General features: G+C 41.7%; 1 protein-coding gene across 7 annotated transcripts in view; it reads left to right on the top strand.

Annotated features, from left to right (window-relative positions):
• The first annotated feature begins 5,104 nt into the window (after window positions 1-5,104).
• The window catches only part of Mtmr2 (myotubularin related protein 2), a 72,600-nt gene continuing 50,442 nt past the window's right edge, over window positions 5,105-27,262 (top strand). For 2 of the 7 annotated variants that reach the window (XM_020184166.2, XM_020184167.2), the window contains exon 1: window positions 5,105-5,329. In XM_020184166.2, coding sequence (XP_020039755.1) covers window positions 5,250-5,329 — 80 coding nt within the window. In that variant the 5' untranslated portion in view covers window positions 5,105-5,249. Of the gene's footprint in view, window positions 5,330-12,422; window positions 12,492-18,534; window positions 18,800-26,731; window positions 26,849-27,262 lie in introns of those variants that run through there. The other 5 variants (XM_074066865.1, XM_020184168.2, XM_074066866.1 and 2 more) reach the window with 5 other exon arrangements.

The raw sequence follows: 27,262 nt of genomic DNA on the forward strand, positions 1-27,262 counted from the left end.
ACTAGACTTCTAGCGTTACAGTTCTTGAACGGCCTTGAGTGTTGGTGCTGTCAGGTCCTACCGCAGCTAGTAGTACAGATCTCAGGCCTAGGGTGCCTGGTTCCTTGGCCCTTAAGGCTTGGCAGCTCCCTGCAACTTTTCCAGTGATCTGGACCCTCAGTTTCTCATCCTCAGCTGTTCATAGCCTTTGTCATCTCCACTGCCTCTACTCCCCACCTACTGCTACTGCTCTGGTTGCTGCTTCTACTATCTCTTCATGTTACCAGCCCAGCCTGCTCTACTACTAATAAAGATCAAATATAATCAAGAAAAGACCACTGGAGAGAAGCCTTTTAATGGTTCTAATGTTGCAACAGCAGGGGCAGCATAGGATGGTGTCTTCCTACTTAATCAGAAGTTACCCAAGCAGTGTGCTTACATAGCCAGAGTGGGTGTAGTAAGGGTGTTGCACCAATCATGGAAGAGCCATTCATGCAAATGAAGGATTCTATTTTCACCAATCACAGCATGGTCTTTCATGCAAATGAAGGATGTGTTTACATCAATCACAATCCTTCTACTAGGCCACCTGGGGAAGTGTCCCTTCTCTGGCCTGGGTAAAAATGGCTGCTAGAGTTTATCAAGGCTTGTGATGGTAAAAAGTCTGACACAAGCCATTTGACATAGTCATGGCTTGGGTATCGCCTTCTGGAGCTTCAGTCTCAAGCAGCTGTGGTTGCAGTGTGGCTTTCTCAAAGCATCTGTGGAGTGTCTAAGACAGCTGGGCAGCCATGAGGGCAGTCTAGCTGACAGCCCTTCACACCAGGCAGCTGGGCGCCAGGGAAGGGTCTAATAACTGTCATTTGGTAGAAATCAAAACATTGCAGCCCCCAACATATTAGCTTTCTTACAGGAAAAATAACCTTAAAGGGGTGCTTACAATAGAGGCCTATCATTAGAATCAACAGTGCTTTAAAAGCATTTAACAGTGCTGTACTCTTGGTCAAATCCTTGAAGAGAGTTGGGTCATTTCCTCTACCTCACTTCTGTTTATTCTCCTGACTCGTGTGTGTGTGTGTGTGTGTGTGTGTCTACAGTTTGTACTTATTATCTGTGGAAAGGCCTTAGAAACCTATTCCTCCAGACTAAAAATGGAGCTCCCTAAATTAGAATTTTGAATACATAATAGTCTCCCCCTCTTCATCCAAGGGTTAGGGTTGGTGGATGCTTGAAAACACAGACAGTATCAAATTGTACAATATTACATTTTTCCTACAAACACACACACACACACACACACACACACACACACACACACACCTATGACAGTTTAATTTATAAATTAGGCAATTAGGCACAGGAAGGATTAGGAATGAAAATGGAATAATAACATAATATAATGTTATACAAACATCTTTTTCAAAATATCTTGCTGTACAGCATTTTTCTTCTTGTGATGATACAATGCCCATATGATGAGATGGAGAGAAGTGAATGACGTAGACATGGTGATGTAGCGTTGGGTTATGATGTAAGAGTTTGTTGAATACATGGACTGCAATACCAATACTACAAAAGTCTCTCAGTTAAGAGAAATGATTCACACCCTGAACAAGAAAGGTGGCATGAGATTTCACCATACTATTCAGAATGGCATGCAACTTAAAACTCATGTTTATTTATAGAATTTTCCTCTTATTATCCTCGTGTTGTGGTTGACCACAGTTGACTGAAACTGCGGAAGGTGATACCACAGATGAGGGGTGACTACTGTAGATAACTACACAGGTCGTGCATGTTTGAGGTTTCTAAGGGGATGGTGTTTTAAGAGAAGTAAAACTATCCCTCTACTTGTCCATTTGTAACTCACCATTTTACTATCTCAAGAGTATTTCCTTCCTTACGCAGATTCAGATAATTTAATAAGCAGCCTGTGGCAATGTGATGGAAACAAATCTATATATGCAATCAGTGCTATTCAAACTGTGGTCTGACAATCAGTGCTCATACATGAAAACGTCAATCCAGGACGAGAGGACAGAATTGAGAGTAAGTATTTAGAAACATTTACAAATTTTTATGGAGTACTATGCTTGTTAAATTTAGTAAAAAATTTGGCCTTATATTTTACATGCCTTTGCTTTTCTTAAATTTTATTTCCAGTAATTTTCTTATATTTAAAAAAATGTTGATGGAAATTAGAAAACAGGTAGAGGTATGAGAAACACTGGCTTTGATAACTTTTGGGAAGGCCTAAAGTTAACCATTAAGGCTGCTACCTAGAGAGTGTAAACTGATTACAGCAGCAGTTCCTGCATGACTAGGGGTAGGCTGAAATATAAAAGATGAGATGATCAAAGAACAGAAAGTCCTAATAAACCTGATTTTTTTTGGGTAGATGACATAGCACCCAACATGACAGAAAAGAAATCCAGTGATTTATTTAACTTTCAGCTGAGATTACTTTTTTGATTTTCACTCTAAGAAGATACTATTTTACCTCGCAGGTTAGATAAAAGCAGGAAGTTGAGTGGAAAAGCAGATAACAACACTAGATCTATTTTCTGAGAGCTTCCTGTGTAACTGACTCTGGGTAGGGAAAAAGAACCTATTACATAGGTGCTCTTATTCCCACTTCAGAAAGGAGAAATAGTCACAATTATAGAGCAAGTTTAGTGACAGAGCCAGGATTGCAGCGAAATCTACTTCAACTAAGACTATTCCTTATCAATCACCAGATAGGTCCACATACAAATTACATCATCAGGCAAGTGCTCTATTAACACAGCGCTAGAAATGAACTGGGCAGGACAAAGCATGTGGGGCTTCCATCTCTTCCATCCGAGGGTTCATCCGTCTTCACCTCACTGGGTGTGGGAAATGTAAATCAAACAATCATGGATGGTGAGTCAGCAGTGTGGAAGGCAGGGAGGGATGGAGAAAGTAGATTATTTCATGAATCACTGTGGTGTTTATGCTTGTTAAAGTGTTTCTTTGGACTATTCTCTTTGCCTCTGAGAGGAGTAAAATTAGGGGCTGGAATAAAAATGCTAAGCCTTTTGTGATTAAGCACATAATGAATCACTTCTCTAGCATATGGGGAGTGCTCAGGTTGATCTTCTGTGGGCAATGTACCTACAAGGTGTTATGGTTTAGATTTGAAGCGTCCCCCAAAGGCCATGTGCTAAAGCTGACTGGGAACTGCCCCTCACCTTAGGAGGTTTTTCTTTTCTTTCCCACCATCCCTCCCTCCCTTTGTTCTCCCTCCCCTTCCTGACCACCAAGAGGCAAGCAGCTTTGTTCCACCACTCTGATGTTCTGCCTCACCACAGGCCCAGAAAAAACAGAGCCAAGTGACCATGGACTGAAATCGCTCAAACTGTGAGCCAAAATAAATCTTTAAGTTGATTTCCTCAGGTATTTTGTCACAGTGATGGAAAGCTAACATACAAGTTAATATCCCATTGGCCCCAGAGTTCAACATTTTCTTCAAAACATCAATTGTATGTACAAATTAGATCTAACACAAATCAATGTATTTATTCTAGCAAGGAAGCCTTTTTAAGGATTTAGTGTTTTTTTTAATTTTACAGAAATAATCTTTGCATAATTTTACACTCCACTCATGAGATGATTCAGAGAAAGTTTCCTTGTTGTCCCTTCTTTGTCCTTTGTAACAGAAATTTACTGGTATTGTATTCCCCCTTCCCAGCTTTGTTCTCTAAACAGTTCTGTCTCTCCACACTCCCTTCCTGCTTTGCAGGGGAATTTGAAAGGGCATGGGATTGCTAAAAGTTTGTCCTCTATTGGAAACCACTGCATCCAGTAACCCATGTGTCGAATTCTTTTTATGAACAATGCATTCATGTCAAAGTGCTTTTCCTCTACAGATGCTTCCAAGCCACACAAACCCACAAATCCATGTCACAGTGGGCGGGACAGTTTCCGCTTCTTTACCAGTGTCCTTTCTGCAACCTCCTAAGGAGAGGGGCAGTTCCCAGTCAGCTTTTGAATTTTCAGAATTAAATTTTTTTTAACTCTTTCCTTACCAACTACTTATGGTTCTGTTTCTGTATGTTCACCTCATTACAGCTCCCATTTATGGAATGAGTCACATACTAATAACAATGACTTTTTTTTTTTCTTCCAGTGGTGGTACTGGGGTTTGAACTAGGGCCTCACACTTGTTAGGAAGGAACTCCAGCACTTGAGCCACACCACCAGCACTTGAGCCACACCACCAGCCTTTTTTTATTTGGTTACTTTTGAGATCGGGCATTGCTCTTATGTCCAGGCAGGCCTGGACTGGGATCGTCCTGTATGTGCTTCTTTTGTAGCTGGAATGACAGGCATGCCGTCCTGTTCAACCACCGACTGAGATGGCCTGGACTGCAATTCTGTGGATCCCTGCCTCCTGGGTCAGCTAGGATTACAGGCTTCAGCCACCAGCCCAGCTTTTTTTTGGCGGTAGCACTTAAGCCATGCCTCCAGCCCCTCTCGCTTAGGCTGTTTGAGATTGAGTCTGGCTTGATGATCAGGGGAGCCTGGGACATCGCAGGCCCGTCCCAGTTGAGCTCCCCTCCTGAATGGGATGGCAGGCACACTGTCCATTGGTCCAGCTGGCCTGGGCCCAAACCTCCCCATCGCCACCCATCTGAGTACCTAGATGCCAGGATTGAGCCCTGCTGAAGCTTGAATTTTTTTTTTTTGGTGGTATTCGGGTTGACCCAGGGCCAGGCAGGCGCTCCAGCCCCCGGGCCGCGCCCCCAGCATTCGCTCAGCCAATCCGGGGGCTACCGTGGGAATCCCGTGCCGGTCACAGGCAGGGCGGACCCGCGTCTGCCCACCCGGCTCCAGGGCCCCGCGTCACCTTGCTCCGCTCCATCGCGCTCTGGGCGCTCCGAGTCTCCACGCCCAGCCCCGCAAGCTCCCCGCCGTCCCGTTCCCACGCCCTCGGCGCCCTGCTGTCCCTCTCCGCATCCCGGCTCCGCTTGCTTCGGGGGCTCCTCCTGCAGCCCTGCGGCCCGCTCCCCGTCTGCCCGCCCAGCCTCCGCCGCCGTCCGCCCTTTCCGCGCCCCCGGCGTGAGGACGACGCGGCGCGGCGTCGGCGGGGCACGGGGTCTCCCGCCCCTGCCCGGCGCGGTGCACGCTGGGGGAACATGGCCGCTTCCGGTGTCTTGCCTGGGCCGGCGCTGGCCTGAGCGCCGTCCGGGCCGGGCCCGGAGCTCGTCGCCTCTCCTCCTCCCCTCTCCCCTCCCGCCGCGGCCGCCATGGATCGGAGCTCGAGTTGCGAGAGCCTCGGCGCCCAGCCTGCCGCGGCGCGACCGCCCAGCGCGGACTCGCTGTCCAGGTAACGGGGCGCGGGGCTGGCTGCGGGCGCTTGGGGTGCGGGGTGCTGGGGCCGCTGGCGTCGGGGATGCGGAGTGCGGTTGGCCGGGACGCGAGCGGCGGGAGGCTGGGCCGCCGGTGACCGGGTGCTTGGGGCCGAGTGCGGGATGCGGGGGCCGAGCCGTCAGGGAGCGGGGTGCGGAGGCACCGCCGGTGTTGGGACGCGGGATGCCACGCTGGCCGCCGGGGTGCGGGTCGCGAGGCCGGGCCGTAGGAGCCGGGGTGCCGGGTGCGGGGCCCGGGCGCGTGGGAAGCCGGCATTCGGGGTGCGCGGCCCCGGCGCTGCCCCTCTCCCTCGGGCACGGATTCCCTTAGGCCGCTGCAGAGATCCGTGCCAGGGCCAGGGGCGTCCTGGCGGCCAGGCTCATCCTGTCCTTGTCTTCATTCCCCGAAAGCTGTCTCCGGAATGCCCTTCCTCCACCCTCCATCCATTTCCTGCCCTCCCCTCCTCGCCACCCTTCAGTCTTTTTCCCATCCTTTCTTACGTCGTCGTTCTTCTCCAACCCTTTCTTTTCCTCGTCATCACTTAATGTCTGCCATGCTGTCCCCTGCGCTCGTACCCTCCCACACCCAGGTTTGCTTAAATATGTAGATAAAATGTCCCCTGCAGTTTGCTTTTCTAACTCTCCCAGCTGAAAGTCAGTGTCAAGACTCTGAGTAGCCCTCCGTTTTCCTCGCTAATTGGCTGAGTGGTAGCTTTCTTCTTTCCTGGCCTACCGGTCCTCCAGGTGTCATTTCCCTTGTAACACATAGGAATTTTATCCTACAATTTTGAAGACTTTAAGTTACGCGTCTTTGCAGAGAGCTCTTGTGAATATTAAGTAGGTATGTTTTGAATGCAGTCTTTACTTTGGTTTTTAAAGAGTTTTATTAAGAAGTTCTGATTATTACACAGACTCAATGAAATCAGATTCTTTGACACTGAAAATAGTCTTATTAGAGAGTTATTAGTTACCAAATTGCTGCGTGAGAGCAGAGTTTTCTCTTTGTTCCCCTGTTGTCGTACTGGTGTTAAGTACCTACCCTTTTAGGAACCATTGGCTGAATTTAGATTCACAACCTAATGCACACACATAGTCCCTGCCCACCTTTTTTCCAGACTCTTAACCAAGTACACTCTTACTTGCTGGTTTAATTGTGTTCTCTACTAGCCTATAAGTCACTTGAGGCCAAGACCAAATCTTACCCATCTTCATATCCCCAGCACTTAACAAAACCCTCCTGTCCCAAGTGCCTAATAGATAGTTGTTTGGATTTGCACCTTGAGTTTTCCAAGAGAAGAATTTTTCTTTGTGTTTGATCATGTATACTGTACATAGTTCAAGTTTTTTTATCATTGAAATTTAGAGAGTTTAGAATTATCAAAATAAACACATTCAGCTGTAAAATCCCTCATTCACAAAACAAGTTGAAAAGTTGTACTGTTATGGGAAGGTTAGCAGTGACAACTCTGGTTCAGAACAGGACCTAGAAAAACAAACAAACAAAAAAACCAAATGAGGCCACCAGAACCTTCATCCAAGGGAGAGGAGCTGGAACACAGGGTGCAGCTGGAGAGACAGCCCAGAGAGAGTCAGCTACTTGGCCTGCATGGTGCAGGCTTTCTAGTTTGCAGTTTTCTAATCTTTTAGAATATGGGGCTGAGCTACAAGATGTGTCAAGTCTCTTGGAGTTCTAAAATTGTATTTTTTATCTTTTAAAAATGTTATTTTATTGTTTTTAATTATTATTTGGCAATACTGGGGTTTGCAGTCAGGGCTTTGTGCTTGGTAGCCAGACACGTTACCACTGGAGCCATGCCTTCAGCCAAAATATTTTTTTTTTCTTACGAGATGGGATTTGAACTCAGGGCTTCCTGCTTGTGAAGCAGGCCCACCACTTAAGCCACACCTCCAGTCTTTTTTTTTTCTTAATGGCAATACTTACCAATACTAAGGTATTACCTTTGAATAATTTGGTTGGATTTTAAAATTATGCAAAATAAGCACATTATTGTTAAAAGCTAATATACCTCAAGTACAACTTTCATGCATTCATTTCTTGAAAAAAGAAAGCCCAGCAAGTTTAAAGTTTGTATATTTTAACTTATATTTGTATATTTGTATATTTTCTTAATAGAAACTTAGTTACTCACAAATGCATTTAAAAGAAATAAAGAACAGCTAGAAAGAATTTTGACAATAATAGCCTCTTCTCTGGACAAAAAATGTGACTGTTTTTCATACACAAAAAGCAGCTTTCCTTCCTTTCCTCTGGAAGATGGAAAAATAACATTTATTAAATATTAACTGTATAGAAGTTACCCTGCTAAATTCTTTAAATATCTTTTATTTCACTAATCACCGTGCCTGGTTGTGGCACTCTCTTTAATCACCAGTATGTAGAAGCTTCACTATGTATATCAAACTTGTTAGCTTGATTTTAAACTTCATTTAGGCTAGCAATCAGGTGATTTGAATACAAGCCAGGCTGGACTGTGATTGTTCTACTAGCTAAGTTGTGTCAACATTTCTAAGTGTTTACTTTTGTTAGTCAACAAGCAAAATAAATACTGATGTTTAGACTGTCTCATCTCAGTCTTTTGCAGTACTGTCCTTCCATTGTATCTTATTTTTATGCTTTTTTTTTAATACAGAGGCTTAATTAGAAAATTGACTTGCAGGGCTGAAAGAGTGACTAAAGCTGTAGAGCACATGCTTTGCAAACACAAAGCCTGAGTTCCAAACCAAGCACTGCCCCTCAGGGGAAAAAAAAGAAAATGAAACTTGTCTCATAAATTTGTCATATGTTTTGCAAAATAGTTGATGTTAATCAGTGTTCACAAAATATCTTTACACGATAGATTGGTATAAATGCTGAGTTCAGCTATAAGGAAAATTATTTCTGTTAAAAACGCATAAAAATATTAAATTCATAACTGAACTTGGTAATGTGTTAATCTCCAGTTTCTTTAAATAATTCTCAGGTGAGCTCAGTTGAAGCGCTTCTGTTCTGAAGTGAACGCAGGTACAGGACCATGTGCTGCTTTGTTAAGGTTGAATGAGAGGCTGTGGCTCTTCCCTGCAAGACGCATGTTAAGTCTTGGTTTACCCTGGTCGTTCCAGAGTTGCTGTTGCTTCAGCCTTGCTTGTAGATCATGGGCATGATGCCTTTGGTCATAAAGAGCACTTCCATGCTGCACACGATACTCAGGTACTGGTTTTCTAATCAGCTGCAGTCAGTCATGTTCCCTTCTTAAGACAAGCAGCATTCTTGCTTGGCATACCCAGTTTCAACAGACTCTTCAGCAACTCCTGAATGTCTCTTGTCTGTTTTTCACACATGTCCAGCCCCAGAAAGAGAAGGAGAGATTTAAAAAAAAAAGATCATTTGAGCATATTGATAATCTTGGTGCTATTTTCATAATTTTATTCTTGTTGGGTTTGCTTTGATACTTTTTTCCTTTTTAATTTGGTTTGAACTCAGGGCCAGGCAAGTGCTCTACCACTTGAGCCAGGTCACCATTCCTTTTTGGTTTGGTTGTTTTTGAGATTGGGTTTTGCTTTATGCTCTGGTGGCCTGAACCACAATCCTCCTATTTGTGCTTCCCTAAATAGCTGGGGTGATAGGTGTCACTGTGCCCGATTGTGGGTTGAGATTGGGTCTTGAGAACTTTTTGTCCATGCTGCCCTCGAACTGCAACCCTCCCAGTCTTTCTGCTGAGTAGCTAGGATTACAACTTTGAGCCACCACACCCGGTGGTCTTGCTTTGATTCTTGATCTAAGTAGCACATTTATATATGGAATATAAATAAAACACTATCGTAGGCCATATGTGAGAGTTAGGGTAGACCTAAACTTCAGAACTGTATCAAGTTATGTAGCAGAATTTGTTACTCTGTTGGTTGTGCCTTGTCTTGTTGGTCTGTTTTCCATTGTTCAGTTTGTGTGTATATTGTAGACTATACTGCCAAATAGGTTTGCTTGACTGCTTTACTTCTTACTATGCATAATCTAGTGGTAGGATATCTAGGGCCAGATAAAAGACCGTGAGCCTTAAGTAAAGGTTCCCATTGAAGGGATCAGAAAGGGTTTTCTTGTGTTGATTTTGGCCTGAACCATTACAACTTCAGGTTCAAGCTGCAGTTACTGGTGTATTAAAAGCTCTTGAGGGGTGATGGTCAAGGACAGGGATCTTTCTCTGTCATAGACTTTTCCACAGGAAGCCATGTTAAAAGTGGAGCTCTAAGAAAGATGAGACTGGTACAAGGTTAATAGAGTAGGAAGGAGTATGGAAGAGTCCTTAATGAAACAATGACTTCAGTGCCCTTCTGTGAAGGGCCTTGTTACAGGGTCCTCATTATGCTTTTCTCTGCTCACCATCCTCACTATAGACCATTAAGGAGCAAGCGCCTTGATTCTTCACTGGCCCAGGTGCAGAGGAACTGGCCCAGTAGCCACGGATGCCTTTTCACCTTAAGACTCTTATTTAGTATCAGTAACTCCTGGGTTCTTTGAATATTTTTTAGTTTAGGTTAAGTAAAGGAAGATACTGTGTTTTAAATATAAAAATGGACTTTAAAAGTATGTTTTAAGCTGGGGGTGTGGTTCAAGTGGTAGAGTGCCTACCTGGCAATTGAAAGGCCCTGAGTTCAAATCCTACTACCACAAAAATGTTTTAATGTATAAGTCTCAAAAAATCTAAATATTGATCCTTGACAATTACTATTTTTTAACATTAGGTTTCATTTTATTATTTATTTTTGTGGTGCTGGGGATGGTGCCCAGGGTCTTGTGCTTGTTAGGAGAACATTCTGCCCCTGAGGCACACCCTATCCCTCCCTGAGGTTAGGTTTTGGATTTAGCAGAGTATAACAGAAAATCCAGACTAACTGCTTTACACAAAAGAAAGATTTTTATTTCCCCACAAAAATGCCTAGACTGAGTCAGTACAGACCTGATGTGGTAGATGTGAGTATCCAAAGACCCTGGTTATTCCTGAGTTTTATATTTTATATTACTTCCTGAATGAGTTCCAGTTGAAGCTCTAACCATTGCATTTTCAGGAGGAGGGAAAGAAAAAGGACACGGTTTCTTTCTTTAAAGGACACTGATTTGGTAATCATGTGTAGCTTTAACCTTATATCGACTTGGCCAGTATGTGGTCCCATAACTGCAGTTTCCTTACCAGGTCTGTGCCAAGCTAAAGCTTGAGGTCTGTCACTGAGATATCAGAGACAATCAGCAGCTTCTGCCTGGTGTACAAAGGAATCATTTAAAATCATTAAGAAATACCTTCTCCAGTAAAGTCTAGGACACATGGCTTAATGCCAGAGACATTCTTAGATTTGCAAATGCAGTGATTACTGCAAGGCTGAGATGTTATACTATAACCGACTAAAAAAGAAACCTGTGTCTGGGAACGTTTTGAACTCCTGTGTTTATCTGTGCTTTTTTTTAGTATTGGTTTGGGCTTGATTTTTATAGTCCTTATCTAGGATCATGAAATGAAAATGATAGATTTAATAATTGCTAGGTCATTGAGTGACAGGCAAATAGAACCCAAGTGAAGGCTGATTCATTTCGGGTGGAGGAATGGAGGCGAGGAAGGTGACAGTGAGGAGTGGGTCTCCCTCCAGTTTGCTGTCCATGTATTTTATCTCCTCTTACAGTATGGCCTCAGGCTCTACTTTTCCAATATTTTGTTTTTAAGTCATCGACGTAGAATTTTACTGAAAATCCAGAGAAATTGTACGTATTCTTGTGTAACCTAACTTAAATATCAATATTTTAAGCATGTGATTTCTTTTCTCTTTCTTAAAATTTATTTATTTTTGTGGTAGCAGGGACTGAGCCCAGGGCATCAATGTGCGCACTAGGCAGACTCTACCACTTGAGCCACGCCCCTAGTCCTTTTGTTTTGTATTTTGTTTGTGAGATAGGGTCTGTGCTATCTCTGTCATGGCAGTTCTGTAACTTGCAGTCTTCCTGCCTCTGTCTCCGAGTAGGTGGAAATGCCTAGTTTAAGCATGTAATTTCAGACTAAGGAGTTTAATTATTTGAGAATGAGTAGAGGGGGTAGATAAGTCTCCTCTGAATTGATAGGATATTTATTCTTCAGGCTTAGAGGACTTTATAGGTATAAGTAATAAATCTCAACAGAATTGCTTTTCTTGATAGCAGCAAATGAGCCCTTGATGGAGTAGAGTTTTGTCAGGAGTTGTACAGTAGTAAAAAGGAAAATAACTGACTTGTGATGGGCTAGAAATGACAAGCCTTAGTTTTCTTGAGCTTAGCCAGGATGTCAATAAAATTAAACAGTAAAATTTTGTACAGTGTAGTTGTTTTCTGCTATTATTAGCAAACATCCTTCCATTGTACCAAAGGCAATAACTAAAAATAGAACCCCCATAAGCTTTGTTTTCCAGGTGATACAGTTGTTATTGTAATAAATTAGAAAAATTATCATTAGTAGACCCAACGTAATGTAAATAAAAGCTCTTGATGTTCATCGTGTGCTTACCGTTTGCTGGGCATGGGACTAAGTATATTGTTTTCACTTCGTCATACAATGCTCAGAACTGAAGAAATAAGGCAATGTTACTTTTTTCCATTTTCCATACAAGAATACTGAGGATTAGAGAGAGTAGCTTGGCTTTGAGTCCAGGTCTGTTTGACTTCAGGTCTCTGTGCTGCAAAGTTAGATGATGGTTTTGGGGACAAGAGCTCTCTTGACCTGTTGCCATGTAGGAGAAGGATGAAGTTACTTAATCCATTAGCCAATGGAATGTTCTTACCTGGAGAGGATTTTCTCTAGCTCTGAATATGTTTTTCTTCAGACACAAAGCACAATGCTTTTTTGCTTTGAATGATGATTATGAGGGCAGTATAATTTTCATTTAAAAGAACATTTGTACATTTTGAGGATCACATAAATTATGAAGCAAGTAGAAGCCTCCGCCCCTTCTTTCCCTCCCCTGCTCCTCGCCACTGGCTTTACACAGTTTGTAGAATGCTTAACTCTAGAGTTCATTAAATATTGGAATGCCCCTAAGTTCCTTTGTGTTTGTTTACAGTTAATGTGTTGAGCCATTGACATTTGAAGATCATCAGAAGTGAAGATAAAACATCTCAAATATTATAATGTAAGTGAATGGGAAAATGCAAAAAAATGGACACAAGTGAATACTGTCAGCAGTATTTCTGGGATCTTTACATTATCCAGATGGAATTCTTGCATATGAATTTCAAAGTGGAACTTTCTTCCAGGTCCCCACCCTGAAAGTCCTTTGCGCTCTCCCCCTGGGAAAGCCATCACTATACCTTAGGCACTGTGGTTTTCCATTAGAACTCCTTTTGGCTTCTGTGTACTATTTCCTTTTCTACTTCAGCTCTTTGAGGAAAGGATGGCAAAAGCTCAGACACAAATGTGGAGGAGCTCTTCCTTTCCTGCTGCTGATGGAGGTTGTGTATTTTACTGAAGTGTAACTTTGCTGGCATTTCCATGTTTCTTAGCCATAGATGAATCCATTAATCTGCAAGCCTCTTCTCTCCTTTCCTTCTTTCTTTACCTGCTTCCTTCCTCTTTCTTCCCCTCTATTAAATGTTTGATTAGTGTCTACTGTGTCTTGCACAGTATGCTAGATCCTGAGTTTTAAGAGTTTGGTGCTAATAGCAGTTACCTTTTTGTATTGTTAAGGCATCCAAGATCATTTAATAGTATTTCTCAGGTGTGGCTGAGGACCAGCCACCTGTGGTGCTTGGTGAATCATTTTTAGTGGACCCAAGAATTTCACTTCAGAGTTTGAGAACCATTGATTGGCTGCTTTTTGAAGTCTAGTCTAGCTCTGTAAGTTTGCAAGTGAGGGAATAGACCCAGAGAAGTTTAATAGTTAACCCAAAGGCATAATAGGTGTTAGAAGGACAGAAAAGGTGGTGTTCTTCCCCCCCCACCCAAGATCACAGAGGCATTTAATGCTAAAGGGGATCTCTTGACTCTAGACATTACCAAGTTGTGTCATGATTTTTGTTGGGCCAGACAGCTTTCCTGTGCTCCTGTCTGCAGGACCCTCCCCTTAACACCGCACACAAAATCATATCCACTCCACCACTGAAACTGGAAATAACTAAAAACACAGACAGGTTGTGTGAGTGAGAATCACATCCTGCTGCTCCATCATGAGTCAGATAGGCGACTGGTTCTGATTTTGAAATCACGACATGGTAATGTTGGTGGAGTAAAAGTCGTGTAGTGTTGTCTTCCCATGACACTGTTTATACCCAGGCTTTTCTGAAATGGAGGATTAACCTCATCTTTGAATGAAATAGTTAGCTACAGATTTCATAGTGCTTTACAGAGAGTAGGTTCTTGGTAAACTGTCGTGCGAGCAGTTCACTGTTAAAACTTTGTTTTCCTCATGGATTTTGTGACGTGCACTATTAGCAATGGTTTAGTTTTCATATTATATGTTTTAATAGTCCCTGAATTATGACCTCATATTAGTAAATGTAGTTTGCCTAATTGTTTGGAAATATTTTGTAATCCTTGAATTGCTAGAAAGATAAGCCATAAAAGGCTAATACCCAGTTTTCCAAATATTTTAGTATCTGTTTTAATTAAATATTAAAAATGCTATTTTATTTGTTTTTATGCTGCTGGGAACCAAATCCAAAGCCTGGTACATAGTAGACAAGTGCTATACCACTGAGCTATGCCCCAGCCCTAAAATGTTATTTTTCAATACTGTATCCTTTTTTATTAAGCTTGCTATTCTTTACAGTTATACTTACTCTTCCCAATATTTTTTCGGAGCCATAGATTCAAAATTGTAAATATAGTAGCTTTAAAAAAGGGAATCTCTTTATTATGTAGCTAACTTGTTCATTTTTTTAAAAAATGGAGGCACTAAAGATAAGGAGTTTACCCAAGAGTGGAAGTTTTACATAGTTAAAGTATGCCTGTGAGCAAACAGAATGATGTTTACTGCATTTGTTTGAAAATTGTGAGACACACATGTGTAATATTATTGATTACTACTATAATGATAATATGTCCACAGAGTTTCCTTGTGGTTTAGTTGCAAGTGTTTACTACTGTTTAATTTAAAACCAGAAAGAAAAAAAGTGTGTGTCACTTGTTCTGCTGTTTTATTTATTATGCTCAGATTTCATTGAGTCTTCTTCAAGCACGTTATGCTAGAATAAGTGCAATTCCAGAGTCTATTCTTGTTCACTGTGGAGTCACAGTGATTTGTTCACACCCAAATACTCAAGATACATCATGTTAGAAGACTTTTTTCCACAGTTTTCTGCAGAAGAAGAGGGTGAATGAGTATTCAGTATTACTTGCCAGTGTAATCAATGTAGTGAATCGTAAAGTGCACATTTTGAAGTAGTCTTTGTAGCTACAAACCTGTTTTATCTCTATAGTTCATTATTTCTCATAGCAACCCTGCAAGGCAGGTCCTAATTTGACAGGTAAATAATTGAGGCTCAGAGAATTGATAGCATTGTCTAGTGAGCCTGCTTATAAAAGAAGTAGAATTTGAATGCCGTACTCCTTTTACTTCCAACAAACTATAAAAGAAGTGGTGAAAGTTTGAGAGGCATACATTTTGCTGTTTAAAAGAAACTGATTTTTGGAAGGTTGATGGCAGGTGCATCTCCTCTAGTCAGCCTAATCATTCAGTGAACACTTCTCTTGCAAGAGAAGAGAGTGGTGACAATGTTGAGAAGCATTTGAACTGCATGGCCGTGTGCATGATGACGTGGTGTAGCATGGTGTGGGAAGTCTTGGTCCTTTCTTTCTGAGTTCTGTGTTCCTCACTGCTGATTCTGTTTCTGAAGTGGGTTTTCTTACAAGAAGATAGCTGTCCTGCCTCAACAGTGTTGCCATGAGACTCAACATGGTGGTTGATGATGACAGTGGCTAAAAACAGCCAGTACTCACATATGTTCTAGGCACTGTTTTAAGTATCTCACTGGTATTACCTTCATCATCATAGCAGTGTTTCCAGATGCAGAAGTTACCTCTACTTCATAGACGAGGACATTGAGGGGCAGAGAGGTTAAGTAACTTCCTCAGGGTCACACAACATGCTAGAACCGGCATTCAGTTCTGGCAGTCTTGCCCCAGAGTTGGTGGTTAAATGGAAGATAAGGTGTATGAGAGCACATTTGTAAAGGGCTATGAAAATGTAAAGTGTTATTAGCTTAAAAATGTTCTTACCATCCAAGAAAGAAAAATGACAAGAACAAGAAAATATAATGACTTCATGGTTTATTATTTCTGACACCCAGTTAATCTGGTGAACAGGGGGCAATGTTGACGATTGTGGATGATGCCCTTGGCAGGCATGAATTGGTGAATGATGCTTGTACTTAGAGTTTTGTTTAATACTTGTGTTTTTAATTTAACTTTTTCTAGGCTATAAAGAGAAAGAGATGTTGAATGCTCTTTTCCTACTGAGTGTTTTAACTTAGTGGCTAAAAAGCCCCCAAAACAAAAAATGTTCCCTTCGATGACTTTGAAGTTTGTGCAGAAAAATTAGATCTCATCACATTGAAAGAAAGTGACATTAATAGTAGTTTTGCTTGTCTTGGAAAAAATAAGCTAAATAGTGTAAAGAATGGTTATGTGATTGATTGAAATAAGGAACTGAAGTTTTCATGATGGAATAAGAAAAGTACAGGAGAGGTCAATTACGTAGACACGAATTCCCATGTGCTCTCTGTACTTGTCCAGGTCACAGTGTTTGTTGAATGAACTAATTCCCTTCTTTTAGTGTTTCTGTCCTATACTTCAATTTGAGATGGAAGTGTTTGTTTTAGAGTTTTATGCTTTGAGCTGTAATCTGACCAACTGGCAGTTGAGAAAGATTTTTCTTTCTATTAGCTAATAGGTAAATAATATTTTCCTGCTAGGCTCCTTATAAGTTTTAATTTAAACTTCTGATTTTGAGTGGATTCTGAGCTTTTTTTTTTTTTTGGAGCTGGAGTTTGAACTCAGGCCTGCACTTTGCCTGCAAAGCAGATGCTCTGCTGCTTGAGCCACTCCTCCAGTCCATTTGCTCTGGCTGTTTTGAGATGGGGTCTCACTAACAATTTGCCTGGCTGGCCTTGAACCTCGAGCCTCCCAATCTCAGCCTCCCAAGCAGCCAGGATTACAGGCCTGAGCCACTGGCACCCTGTTTTTGAGAAGCTCTTTTAAGGGACTGCTGTGGCTTTTGGGACTAAAGGTCCCTCCTCTCCAGTGCCACCCCCTTTCCTGTGCACACACACATTTTGATTAGAGTCCTTTGACTTTTACCAGTTTTACTTATTTGAAATTTTAGGTAAGAACTTTGGAGAAATAATATTCTGGAGAAAAAAAGACACAAACTATTTTCTATACAAACTGGTTGTTCATGCTTGCTGGTGGCATTCTCAAATAACATGAACTGATTTTTACTTTGGGAAATCCAATTGATAGCCCTGAAAATAAAATGATGCAAATTGTACTGTATCCTGAGTCACAGATACCTGGATAGTTTGGCGTTTTGCAGAATAAGTACCACATGCACCAGGTCAGAGGTGGCTAGGGCTCACATCCCTTCTTTCTTTCTGTAAAGAGAATCAAGTGCAGTCTGTCATTCTGGCATCGGATGCCGTTGTCATGGTCTTTTGTCATAAACGGCAACTTGTAGATTGGTTGAGTTAAAAACTACAGGGTTCTGGCATAGCATTTTAAAAAACAAAAGCTGTGAATTAGTTTTGATGGCGTCGTTTTTCTGTTTTGGAGGTCTTGCAAATATTCTGACAATGAGTCTTTTGTGTCCCAAATGCATTATACACACACCACAGGCCTTTTTATTATTTTTTGAAATAAAGTTTTCAACAGAATGACGAATAGCATGAACTGTGCTCTGACACTGTAGTCCATTGTGTAAGTGTTGAGAGCAAAATTTGCATTCCTAGAGAAGCTTGTTCACAATCAGAATATAGAAGGTATTCTTTAAAAGTCTTGGGTAAACACTCTGTGTAAGTGTTCAGGACATTTTTTGTAAGAAAATCCTTTTTAAAAAGTTTTCATGGGATGATGAAGAAAGCTGAATTGGCAGTTGAATAAGGCAAGTGGTTTAGATCTTACTGTAAGGTTTGTGACTTGGTTCTTGACTTTTCCAGGTTGTTTGGAATTCACAGTGCATGCTGTTGGCATGTCACTAATTTTTAGACATACTCTCACGTTTATGAGAAATGTTTTTACTGAAATTTGGAATGCTTGATTAGGAGATGTAAGAGGAATAAAATATATTATGGCACCTGTTAGTGCTTAGCTTTTATTGTCTAGTCATTATTGTGAAGTATGTCCTACTGATGGTGTGGTTGACACTGAAGTAGTGATAATTGTGTTGACAGTCTAGTAAACCAGTACAACCATGACGGTCAGTTCTTTGCTAGTGCTTGCACTGGCCCACTGGGGTAGGCCTGGTTTTTTTATTACAGTGTGGGTTAGTCTTCTGTTGAATGTGTTGAAAGTTATGTGAGGTGTACATGTATGTGTGTGTGTATCTGTATATGTTAGACAACCCCCCTAATAGTTGTGCTGTGTATTACGTGGTTTATCAGTTGACTAAAAATTGTTTTTAGGGGCTGAAGGTGTGGCTCAAGTGGTAGAGAGCCTGCCTAGAATGCTGAGTTCAAACCCAGTACTGACACATAAAATAAATAAATGAATAAATAAACCCTTACAAAATTGTGTTTAGAGTGGCGTTGAGGTCCCCAGATTCAACTTTCCTAGGAAGCTGAGCTGATGCTTTGAGGGATGGGAGTAGTTGGAGGAGATAAGCAAGCCCCCAGTATCTGAGACAGAGTTACTTTCTTCTATAGCATTAACAGGGCTGCTTGCTTATAAGACAAGGGATATCGAGTCAGAGTTGCTTTCGTAGTATTTATAGGTACCAAAATTCACTTGTTTATATGTGATTTGCAAGTTTCTTAATTTCTTGATTTGCAAATTTTTATCCTAATTCTCAGCAATGTATATAAGTGAAAAAAAACTCCCAAATAAAATAAAGAAAATAATTAGAAAAGTGGAGCTTGCTTTATCCTGTTTATTGAACTTGTTTTGAAACGCTTATAGAGAATAATCCCTCTCTCTACCCATAACTAATGCCTGTAACTGTTAACCAAAGTGGTGTTCTTTGAAATAGTACAACTTTTACACCCAAAGGGTGGAGCTGTTGCTCTTAGGACTGGTGTAGCCAAGGCAAAGGACATTGTTACATTGTTACAATAAGAGCCCCAGTAACTGTGTGGGATGACTAAGAGTCAGATGATGGGGTTTCTGTTTTGCTCTTGTGGTGGAGAGGAATCTGTGTCACTCTGGCTGAGGTATGGCGGGGCTGTTAGAGAACAGAGGGTGACTGGAGCTGAGCCACCCTGTGCTCTCTTCTCAAATGCTGTGAGTTCATGGGTATGTGTGTGCATTTACTTACTTTCTGAACACAGAAGTTACCATTTAATACTGACATGATTCTTTTTATTTATGAATCGTGAGGAATATAATTTAGGATGGAATGAGTGAGTCAAAGCGAGAAGAGTCTCAGTGAAGAATGGCTACCACTTGTGAGGATAATGGCTCTGTAAATTTGTTTCTAGGATCTTTAACTGCTCTTCTTAAGGATTGCTAGTCAGAATTTATTGCACCAGAGTGTATTGCAGTTTTATTTTCAGAGGATTTGAGCTTCTTGGGAAAAGGAACCTGGGTGAATAAATATAAGGGTAATTTATATCACTAACAGTATTCCAGGATTATACTTTGGTTATATGCCGACCAGTTTGCTTGTTCTTGAGGAAATTTTTTCTGTGTAATTAGTTCATTAATTTCTAAGATGTGTGTTTTGTTTATGAATGTTTTTTACCGTAACATACTCACCTGAATAAAGGTGTTAATGATCTTGGGGGTAGAAATTGTTTGCCTGCCTTTGAGGTGTTTAATTGTTTCTGTTAAAAGGACACTTATTTAGGGTCTGGGAACTTTCTGGTTTTTTTTTTTAACCTCTGTTGAAGGAGTTACAAGAACAGAGGGGAATCATGGTTATAAGTTAATTTTACTCCTAACAACTTTGGCTAGTGGGGTGGATAGAATTGCTCACTCTCACTGGTTTGAAGAAAGATTTTCATGAACTGCAGCTCTGTGGAGTCCTCGACGTGGGGAAAGTTGATATAGGATACATAAGAAATGATGCTGAGGAAATGAATCTTTGAGTCACATTTTCAAGTGGGACAGTATTTGTGTATATATGCATGTCTGTGTGTGTGTGTGACATTATCCTATACAGAGAAGAAGGGGTATAAAAATGATCAAATGTAGCTTAGCAAGGTTTTGCAGCATTAGACCATAACTGTTCATCTCTGACCCTGGAATTAGTGCCTGTGGTTCAAGTCATAGATCCTTAGATTTGAGTGTAAAGGCTCCCCGTGGCAGCCGTTCCTCTCGGGTCTTCCTTATGGCTTTCCATGTAGTCATTGACAAGCTCTTCCTGTGCTCAGTGCTTCTGCTCCGACTCGGAGCTCACTGGAAGACGAGGGTCCTTGATGACACAGGAAACGAATCTTTACGTAGCTGATGAACTACACAAAATATGGGTGATGAGGAGTGACGGCTCACCTTGGAAGCATGACTGTCTTCCTCAATTAGGCACACACTGACAGAATCTGCTTTTTGTCAGGAGAGGGAGGCAGCATGTAGTGATTACCTAAAATTTGAGTAGTAGCATCAGAGTTTTTAAAATCCTTACTTTTTGATACCTCTTTTTTATTGTTTTATTATTCATATGTACATACAATGCTTGGGTCATTTCTCCCCCCTGCCCCCAACCCCTCCCTTACCACCTACCCCACCCCCTCCCTCTCCCCCCCACCCCCTCAATACCTGGCAGAAACTATTTTGCCCTCATCTCTAATTTTGTTGAAGAGAGAGTATAAGCAATAATAGGAAGGACCAAGGGTTTTTGCTGGTTGAGATAAGGATAGCTATACAGGGAGTTGACTCACATTAATTTCCTGTGCGTGGGTGTTACCTTCTAGGTTAATTCTTTTTGATCTAACCTTTTCTCTAGTTCCTGGTCCCCTTTTCCTATTGGCCTCAGTTGCATTTAAGGTATCTGCTTTAGTTTCTCTGCGTTAAGGGCAACAAATGCTAGCTAGTTTTTTAGGTGTCTTACCTATCCTCACCCCTCCCTTGTGTGCTCTCGCTTTTTGATACCTCTCTGTGAAACAGTTATGAAATGAAGGGACATTAAGGAAGTGTATATGGACCATAGCCTTACATTTTTACAGTATATTAATTTTCATTGTCCACATTTTGCCTGATTTGGCTTTTGTAGAAGATGACTTTTCCCAAGTCTTTCATTCTTTATAATGTAGGACCTTCTCAAGTATTTCTTTCTTTAACATTTTTCCTGTAAATCAGTTATCCTTCACCTGAGCGTGAATAGATCTGGCCTACTAGCTTACTGCCATCGTTTTTAGCACAATGTGTGTGTTCCTAAATTTCTGATCTTTATTTAGAAAGTTGTTTTGTAAACAGGCATTTGAGTTGTGCATTTTGAAACCAGACTAGGAAGCAGAAACTTGCTTGAAAACACCAGCAGCATAGAGGTGACAGCTGTGACCTAAAGATGAGCATGCTGTATGGGGCAGGCTTCCAGGAGGACGGCATTGTCTTGCTGAGGAGATGCTTTTGTTGTGTTGCTTTTAACCCAAGTCCTGAGCATTTTAGCAGAGACCTCATTCTTCACTTCCAGCCTCCCAGGTCCCAGCCCCCAAGTCTTTTTCTGTAGTGGTATCTATATATACATATAAGCATATTGCAGTTTAGACAGCATTCTCCTTTGGTCTTTGTGCCTAACCAGGTATTTTTAGCCCTACTTTACAGTGGTGAAATTGAAGCTCTGATCAACTCACTGACTTTGCATGATTCTGATAGCTAATTCCCTTCTCTTCTGACAGCTTACACTTCCCCATCCTGACTGGAGTGGGAGAGTCGTTCCTGTGCTGGCATGTGCTCAGGTGTCCTTTGTGCTCACTTCTCTTCTGTGCTACCTTGTGCTCCAGTGCCCTTTTCCACATGTTTTGGTGGCACATTTCAGTAGTTACATAGAATAGTTCACAATTAAATACTTAGCCGCAAGCGTTCTTTCATTGTTTTAGAACAGTATATAACATTTGGGATGAGGCAGAAAGGATCTCTGTTCAACAATGAATTAATAATTGAAACTGCTGAAGGGGAAATATGAAATCACTTTTCTAGAGATTATTTTTGATTAAATCATCATTTTTTTTTCCTCTCTCAGACTGTATGGTTAGGGATAACTCCTTGCTTCATTGTCTTTCTTTTTTTGAGATAGGGTCTTGCTATATAGCCTAAGTTGGCCTTGAACTTGGTACATAGGCCAGGCTGGCCTTGAACTTGGGATCCTCCTGTCTCAGCCTCCCAAGTGCTGGGATTGTAGCACTGTACCTATCCAGCTAACTACTTGCTTCTTTAAGGATCAAATTATTAGACTTCCATTAATTTTAACCTTCCACTTCTATGTTTAATTCCATTCTGCTAAACTAGGACTCTCTGTCTTTTTTTTTTTTTTTTTTTTTTTAGTGGTACTGGGGTTTGAACTCAGGGCCTACACCTTGAGCCATTCCACAAGCTCTTTTTATGATTTTTTTTTTTTTTTCGAGATAGAGTCTTGCAAACTGTTTGGCCTGGCTGGCTTCAAACTGTGATCTTCCTGTTCTCTGCCTCCTGAGTAGCTAGGATTGCAGGCGTGAGCCCCTGACGCCCAGCTTAAACTAGGGCTATGAGGCATCCCATTCTAGCCTTCACCGGGCAAAAATGATAGTTTACATGGGTGTTCATTTCTTTGTCTCATGATGTGCTAAACCCTTACATATATTATTTCATCTTTGTACCTATGTGAATCATTCCCAGCTTATGGCAAACAGTAAGTATTAACTAGTTTATTTAATACATTTTAGTAAATTCAGCTTTCGAGCACATGCCACGCATTAGTCTAAAGCTGTACCAGTGTGTCTCAGCACTTAAGAATTGTTGCCCTTCTGGACTGGAGGTGTTGCTCAGAGGACTAGAGGTGTAGCTTAAGTGGTAGAGTGTCTGCTTTGCAAGTTCGAAACCCTGAGTTTAAGTGCCACCAAAAACAAAAACAAAAATTATGGCACAGCCCTTCCAAAGAGCATTGTTAGACTTTGCCCCTAACTGGCCTTCCATCCTGCAACTATGATGCCATGCGCGGTTGTGATATCATCTTGACTATTGCATGTGTGTGTGTGTGTATACCTATGCTTTATGCGTGTAAGAGCAAGGTGGTTTCTGTGGGTTGTTTTGTTTTTGCCTCTGCCCTCAAAGAACCGTTTTTTGCCTCCCTTGGCGGCAGTAACCCTTCCACTGGGAGTGCGTGCTCCAGACACCGGGATACAGGAGTGAGCAATATGGCAAACTTAAACTCTTACTAAAGAGCTGCATCATGGGGGTTTGGGTTAGGAAGGAATGTGAGAGACAGACAATGAACTTGTGAGGCAAAATAATGTCAGATGATAATACTGGGGAAAAACAAAGCAGGGAGAGGACTAGAGAAGGGGTGATTGGGTTTGCGTTTTTAAATAAGATGGCCAAGGAAAGTCTCCTTAAGAAGTCAGTATTGAGCACCAATGCTGAAGTGGGGGGAAATGGGATACTTAGTTCTCAGTAGAGACACGGGAAGGGAGAAAGCTCTTGAGATGTGAACTTGCCTGCTAGGTTTTGCTTTCTTTTTTTTTTTTTTTTTTTTTTCTGGCTGGGACTGGGGTTTAAACTCAGGGCTTCACACTTGCAAAGCAAATTCTCTATCGCTTGAGCAACATCTCCAAGTACATTTTGCTCTGGTCATTTTGGAGATGGGATCTTGAGAACTATTTGCCCAGGCTGTCCTCAAACCACAATCATCCAGATCTCAGTCTCCTAAGTCGCTAGAATTACAGGATGAGCCTCTGGCACCCTGCTTGCCTACTCTTTGAGGAACCATAAAGAAGGTCAGATGGCTGTAGTGCCGGGGAGCCTAAAGAGAATAGTATAGGAAGTCAGCTTGGGGGTCATTGTGGAAGGCCTTGGACCATTGGAAGGGCTTGTTCTTATTCATAGAGATATCAGAAGGGTGACTGATCAGAATTTTCAAAGCATCACTGTGGCTGCTGCTAAGAATAGGCAAGGGTATAGAAGCAAGGAGACCAGCTGGTTTTTAGGAAATTGGAACCTTGCAAGTGGGAGATGACTCTGACAAAAAGAGGTTGATGGAAATGCTTGAATAATGTACATGTTTTCACATGTACATTGATTGAATATAGAGTATAATAAAGAGTATATATAGAGTATAATATAAAAATGATCGCTGAGGTTTTGGTCCAAAGGTGAAGAGGGATAGAATTACCATGAATGGTAACTTCTGAGATTTGTAAGATTGTTAGAGCTGGTTTCCAAGAGAAAAGCAGGAGTTTGGTTATGCAAACATTAGATGTCTACCTGGCGGTCTTTAAATACACAGGTCATTGCAGTCTGGAATTTAAGAGAGAAGTCTGGAATTGATTTGTAAAGTTGGGTTCACTAACTTAGACCACATGAGATTATTAAGAAGGGGCGGTGATATACAGAAGATAAAGAGATTCAAAGACTGAATGCTCAGGGGTGCTCCCAATTTTATGAGAAAGTGAGAAGGAGCCATTGAGGCTACTGAGCCAGGAGAGTAACTGTAAGAGTGTTGGGTTCTGGACGCCAAGAGGAATGAGGTCTGTCAGGGAGGAAGAAGTGGTTTGCCACGTTAAGTGTTGCTGGTTGGGTTTAGGAACATGGAGGCTATTGATGTCCCTGACTACGTCTCTGTTGGTGTGATGGTGGCAAAGACTGAGAACAGTGGGTGGAAGAGAGAATGAGAGGTGAGGAACTGGAGCAGTGAGTTTGGACATCTCTTTCAACAAGTTTGCTCTGAGGAAGCTTAGAGAAGTGAAGTATCTGAGGAGCTGAGTTGAGGGACATGACAACAGGAGTATTGCTGCTGATGCAGGAGCCAGAGAACAACTGCTGGAGCGATTTTCTTGTGAAGATAGAGGAGGGGCTTTAAATGGGCCTGGCTGAAGTTCAGTAGTCATGCCTTCACAGTGAGTCCAGGTCATAGGACTGAGGGGTTTTCTCTGACGTATTTGAGTATGTGGGCACAGGTTTGAAGTAGCAGAGTCGGCTCTTTATTTTTATTGCTAGTTTAGGTTCTCAGTGTGTCTCCTGATAGTAGGAGAACTCCAAACAGAATTTCCCACTCTTAAAATCCATTCCTTGACCTGCTGTTGAAAATGTCTTCCTAAAGCTTGGGAACTTCCAGTGTTTTCTTACTGCTCACAGAACCGAGTATCAGTTCGATAGTCAGTGCCTTCTGTAGTCTAATCCAAGCCTACCTTTTCTGCCTGTCCCATTGTGCCTTTTAAGTGCCTTATACTCTAACCAAAGCAGTGTTTCTCATAAAGTTGTTTTCCTATTTCTTTGTTCCTTTTTTTTCTTTTGGCAGTACTAGGGTTTGAACTCAGGACCATGCACTTGCCAAGCAGGGGCTTTACCAGTTGAAGTACACCTCCAGCCTTTTTGTTCTAGGTATTTTTCAAATAGGGTCTTGTATTTGCCCAGGGTAACCTGGATTGCAGTCCTCTTGTTTTTACTTCCTGAGTAGCTGGGATGACAGATGTGAGCCACTGTACCCAGCTCTTGGTGAGACACCTTTGTTCTTTTTCATGCTATTTCTTTGCTTGGAGACATTGTTGATGTGCTAAACCTTATCTGTCTTTTAGCTATCCCTAAATGCTGTTTCTTTTTAAAACCTTTCTCAATCCTCTAAATTAAAGTTTTATGTGAAATTTTTTTTTTTTCACAGCACTGGGGTTTGAATTCGGGGCCTCATGCTTGCTAGGCAGGCGTGCTACTACTGAGCCACTCTGCCAGCCTTGTATATGAGTTTTTCAGCTCCCAGCACCCAAGTGCTTTGTTTCTCTCACTCGTACTTTGTGTTGTGTTGTCTGTGTACTTGTGTTAAGTAAGTTCATGTGTGTTAAGCTCACTAAAAGCAGTAACTTTGCCATCTTTATCTCTGTATCTCTAGAGTTCCTACAGTGGCACTATCTTGCATGTAGCAGGTTCACAAAAGGGTTGATTAGACCAGGCATGGTGCTGCAGTTCTCTAATCCTGACTACTCAGGAGCCAGAGGTGGGAGGATGGTGAGTTCAAGCCAGCTGGGGCACAGTTAGTGAGACAAAAGGACTGGGGCCACGCATGGCTCAAGTTGTAGAGCACTTGGCTACCACGAGTAAGGCCCTGGCTCAATTCTCAGTACCACCAAAGTAAATAAAGTATGATTAAACTGAAATGGTATAACCAAAATAATATGCTAGTGAAGGGAGACGAGAATTTATAGATTCAGAACTGAGAAAAGAACATTTGTTTTTTACAGTCAGGTTATTATGGAAAGCCATTCAGGGGATTGATGGACAGCAGAACCTAGACTGTGAGGATTAAGGAGCGAGTGTGTGCTGGGAAAATGAAGACAGTGAGGGCAGGCAGTGCTGAAATGTGGAGGGAAAGGAAGTATGGTGTGTAGGTCTGGAAATCACGTGTTCGTGTTCGTGTGCTGGCAGAAAGTGAGTACGCAGAGTGCCACAAGGCTCCAAGTCAGGAATTTCCATTCTCACTTTGCCAAGTGCCAGGGTTACAAGCTTAAAGTCGGTAAGGAACTGTGTACAGGGCTTTATGGGGCCTGACAAGGCTGATGTCTTGGAACTAATCAAGTTCAGGTCCTCCATCCTACATCTTTCTGATTAGGTTACTTGAAGGCAACAATTACTGAGCCAGCCAAATATGTATTTTTTGAGAGTGGTGTTCTCTGAATTATTGAAGATACAATTTGAAATGAGGTATGTTTTGAAATTGAAATGCATTTGAAACGGAATCCTTAACTTAGCTAAATAGTATTTCTCAAATTTATTTTAGAAAATAGGTAGAGTTCCTATTAAAATCACTTAATTTAAGGCGTGATAATAATTAGACAAGCTGTGGCTTATATTTCTTGAGAGGCTATCATTTCTACTTTATAAGCAAAGGTATTGAATCTACTTGGTGGTAGCGCTGAGCTCCTGAAATAAATGTAGTGATTGCATTTAGGTTCCATTTACCTACTATACACCCATGTTCTTTTGGAGATATTAGTGCAAGACACCCAGTATTGGAATAATTCTGTTTAGTCTCTGCGTCTTAACTAAGAGGAAATTATCTCACATGTGAAGGTTACTTCAGTGTGTGCATATTGCTTATTTTTTCAGTATGCATCTGGATATTGTGTGGCTGTCACAAAAGGTAGATGACTCACTCCGAAGCCCTGGACTACAGTAGAACTAAGAGGGACCATCCAGGCAAGGTCCTTCACCATAAAGTCCCAGGTACTGTGAGCCTGATGTCTTGACCTTCAGTTCATGAGATTCTCAAAGAGGGATAGGCCCTCCAAAGAACTAAAATCCTAGTCTACAGGTCCTTTTCAGAGAGTGCTTACGTGGGGCTGGCCACAGGTGCTGCTGATCCTTGTATTACACAGATGCGTTTCTTTGTTCCCAACTACTTTGCCTTTAACCACCCTAGTGGGAATAACAGAAGTCAAAACTGACTCCCACAATTGTTTGAGTGTCTTCTCTTAAGACATAGTGTCTTTACAGAGGAGGTTGCGCAGTAGCTTAAGGAGCCTTTTAAGGGGAGTGGGACACTACGACACTACGTGTGGTTTATAAAATAATGCACACAAGGACTCCAGAAGGTAAACGCTTTCTACTGACCTCCCCTGCTCTAGTGTTACGCCTTCC

This window comes from Castor canadensis, chromosome 2 (assembly GCF_047511655.1).
Source record: "Castor canadensis chromosome 2, mCasCan1.hap1v2, whole genome shotgun sequence".
In the NCBI taxonomy this organism is placed as follows: domain Eukaryota; kingdom Metazoa; phylum Chordata; class Mammalia; order Rodentia; family Castoridae; genus Castor; species Castor canadensis.